Raw genomic sequence first — 2,635 nt, 5'->3', positions numbered from 1 at the left:
AATACTATGAAATATGTTGCGTGCCTTATTCTGTGTAAGAAGCCACGTCATCTCAGAGAAGGATTTATTTCAAACACTCGACTGACGTTATGAAGTGAGTTTGGAGTAAAAATATGTTATTAAATGTGATATTTTCACATGCTTTCATATGGAGCAGCATTTGCTACACAGAGCTGTAGTTCACTGAGAAGCTATGCAAACAGCTGTCATTATCGCGAACGATTTCTTCGATTTCATAATGGCGCAATAAAATCGTCTGGGCTTTTTTTTTGTTTTTTTTTTGCGTAACTTGTCGGTGAAAGTTACTCTGTGTAGTAAATGCTGCTCCATCTGAAAGCACGCAATGATGATTTACTGCTGATTACAGAACCGGCTTTACTAACAAAATGCGCATGACAATTGTATTCGATTGATCGTGCAGCCCTAAATCCTGCATATTCTGAGTGTCTCTGTGTGAATGAATGGAGCAGACACATGGTTTTGTTTACCACTCATACTGAAGCACACATGCCGCTCGCAGTGTTTTCATCATATGCCCTCTCACTAAATGAGGACATAAATACATGAACAACATCTCCAGAACTGCTCTGAGAGTCACTTCATGAGCATTTGACAGTTTCATTTTAGAAAAACTGTCATCATATACCTGAAAACATGTTGCGTCATATACACACAAACAAAACTCTTCACGGCAACCTGTCAAAATAAAAGTCTGGTTAAATACTGCTACTGCTAATAATAGAATTATTATTCAAGCTTTATTTTTTTAAAGAATAATCAAAATTTTTCTTCCATGTTTTAACAGTACACCTGTTGTGCAGCACTTTGTTTGCCCCAAAAAATTGAAAAGGTTTTATTTTCATTGGATTAATGGAAATAATTTTAATGAAAGTAATTTTAAAGAAAAATTTAATGTTTTATGCCTTCATTTGATTACCAGAAAAAAAAAGTAAAATAAAATGTATTTCGTAGGGCCCTAAATATGTAATTTTTTGTTAAACTTTTAGTAAATTGCTGTTAAATTGTAAGTTTCATGATTTCAAGACATGCTTTTTGATAAACTTTAATTTAACAATTAAAATGGAGTCCAGAAAAATAAAAATGGGGGGGGGAAATGGAATCCAGAAAAATTAAAATAGAAAAAAATGGAATTTGGAAAAAATAAAACGGAATTTGGGAAAAAATAAAACTGATTTCATTGGGCCCTAGAAACTAAGTGTTTTTGTTTTGTTTCTCTCTCTCTTTCTTTCTCAGGTTGAGCCTGGAACCAGCTGTCCTCCAAGATGAACCCTTATGAGTGAAAGTAGCCTATTCAGTAAGCTGCTAGCTTCCAGTGGTCAAAGCCATGCCTGAAGATTAGAGCCACCATTTGCTTACAGCAATACGAATATACAGAGGATTCTACATGACTCTTCATGTAGACCTTCCTGTGTTTGTCCTGCTGGATTGAGTCCTTCCTCTCCTACTATAATATCAGCTCTCTCCCATTCATACCGCTCCCTCTCGCACTTTCATGTCCACCTGGGAACATGTATCTGCATTTGAGAATGGCTCCAACCTAGTCTCATGCGTCCAATGAGTGGAGAGTCAGACGGCCCTGCTCCTGAAAGAGTCTCGCGGGCCTTCCCTTTGTCAGGCCCTGTGTCGTCCTCCGAGATGTCCTCACTGCAGTCACTAGGGCCAGTGCAGAGCTGGCTGGGTCAGGAGCTGGAGAAATGTGGCATAGATGCAATGATCTACACCCGTTATGTCCTTAGCCTGCTTCTGCACGACAGCTATGACTATGATCTGCAGGACCAGGTATAGTTAAAAAGTGTCCGCACATCTGGAAAAGCTTTTGTGTTTTGTGACTTGTTTCTGTACAAATCTAACAAAACGTCTTCTTAAACGAGTTGTTCAACCAAAACTTTAAAAGTGTTCTATGAAGTCATACGATAGATTTGTTTTTATTGTAAACCAACTTCAGTGATTCATAAAGAAAAAAGCGTCTTGCCTGTTAGGGCTCGATCAATTAAAACAGGAGCATTTAATATATTTTCTGTGTTTAGAAGTAATTCAGGTCCCTCAGTATTCGTTTTATTGTGTTCAGTAATAACTAGCATTTATTTTGATATTCAATCTATAGATTCTTTCTGCAATTATTCAGATTTATTTTAAAAAAAAAAGAATTTTATTTAATCAAATGTTAATCCACAAACTTCTATGGAATTAGGCTATGAAAAATTTAGTGCCTGTATCTGTGTAGATTATGGTATTCTTGTTTGGGACTTTGCTTTTTTGTACAATAGAGATAAAGTAAACTAAAGCAACAGGATGCAAGTAGTCTTTTATTTTTTTGAGAGCAGTTTATTTGGCAAGGACGTGCGATATCTGAATCAGTTTAATAATAGGCTACTTAAATCAAAACGTTGCAAAAGGTCAAAGTTTTAGTTCGACGCATATAGCAGAGAATTGCTTGACGTTAAAAAGAGTTAAGTGCAATAAGTTGCAGAAAACAACTCTTTGCCGGCTCGTCTTGCTGTCTGACTCACACCTGAAGCGCACGCACAAGCCTCATCTCGCGCAGCGTCTCTTCAGTTCTGCTGCACACGTGCAAAGCGCGCGCATATCCAGAGAGACGCGTTCCATTCGGCTG

General features: G+C 37.4%; 1 protein-coding gene across 5 annotated transcripts in view; it reads left to right on the top strand.

The window, feature by feature from the left end:
- The window catches only part of LOC107739443 (uncharacterized protein KIAA0232-like), a 38,947-nt gene that overhangs the window by 15,285 nt on the left and 21,027 nt on the right, over positions 1–2,635 (top strand). For all 5 annotated transcript variants that reach the window (XM_016551579.1, XM_016551564.1, XM_016551550.1 and 2 more), the window contains exon 2: positions 1,255–1,800. In XM_016551579.1, coding sequence (XP_016407065.1) covers positions 1,567–1,800 — 234 coding nt within the window. In that variant the 5' untranslated portion in view covers positions 1,255–1,566. The remainder of the gene's footprint in view (positions 1–1,254; positions 1,801–2,635) is intronic.

Source organism: Sinocyclocheilus rhinocerous, unplaced genomic scaffold, assembly GCF_001515625.1.
Source record: "Sinocyclocheilus rhinocerous isolate Xijiao unplaced genomic scaffold, SAMN03320098_v1.1 scaffold371, whole genome shotgun sequence".
NCBI lineage: Eukaryota > Metazoa > Chordata > Actinopteri > Cypriniformes > Cyprinidae > Sinocyclocheilus > Sinocyclocheilus rhinocerous.
This window is presented reverse-complemented; position numbering and strand designations above follow the sequence as displayed.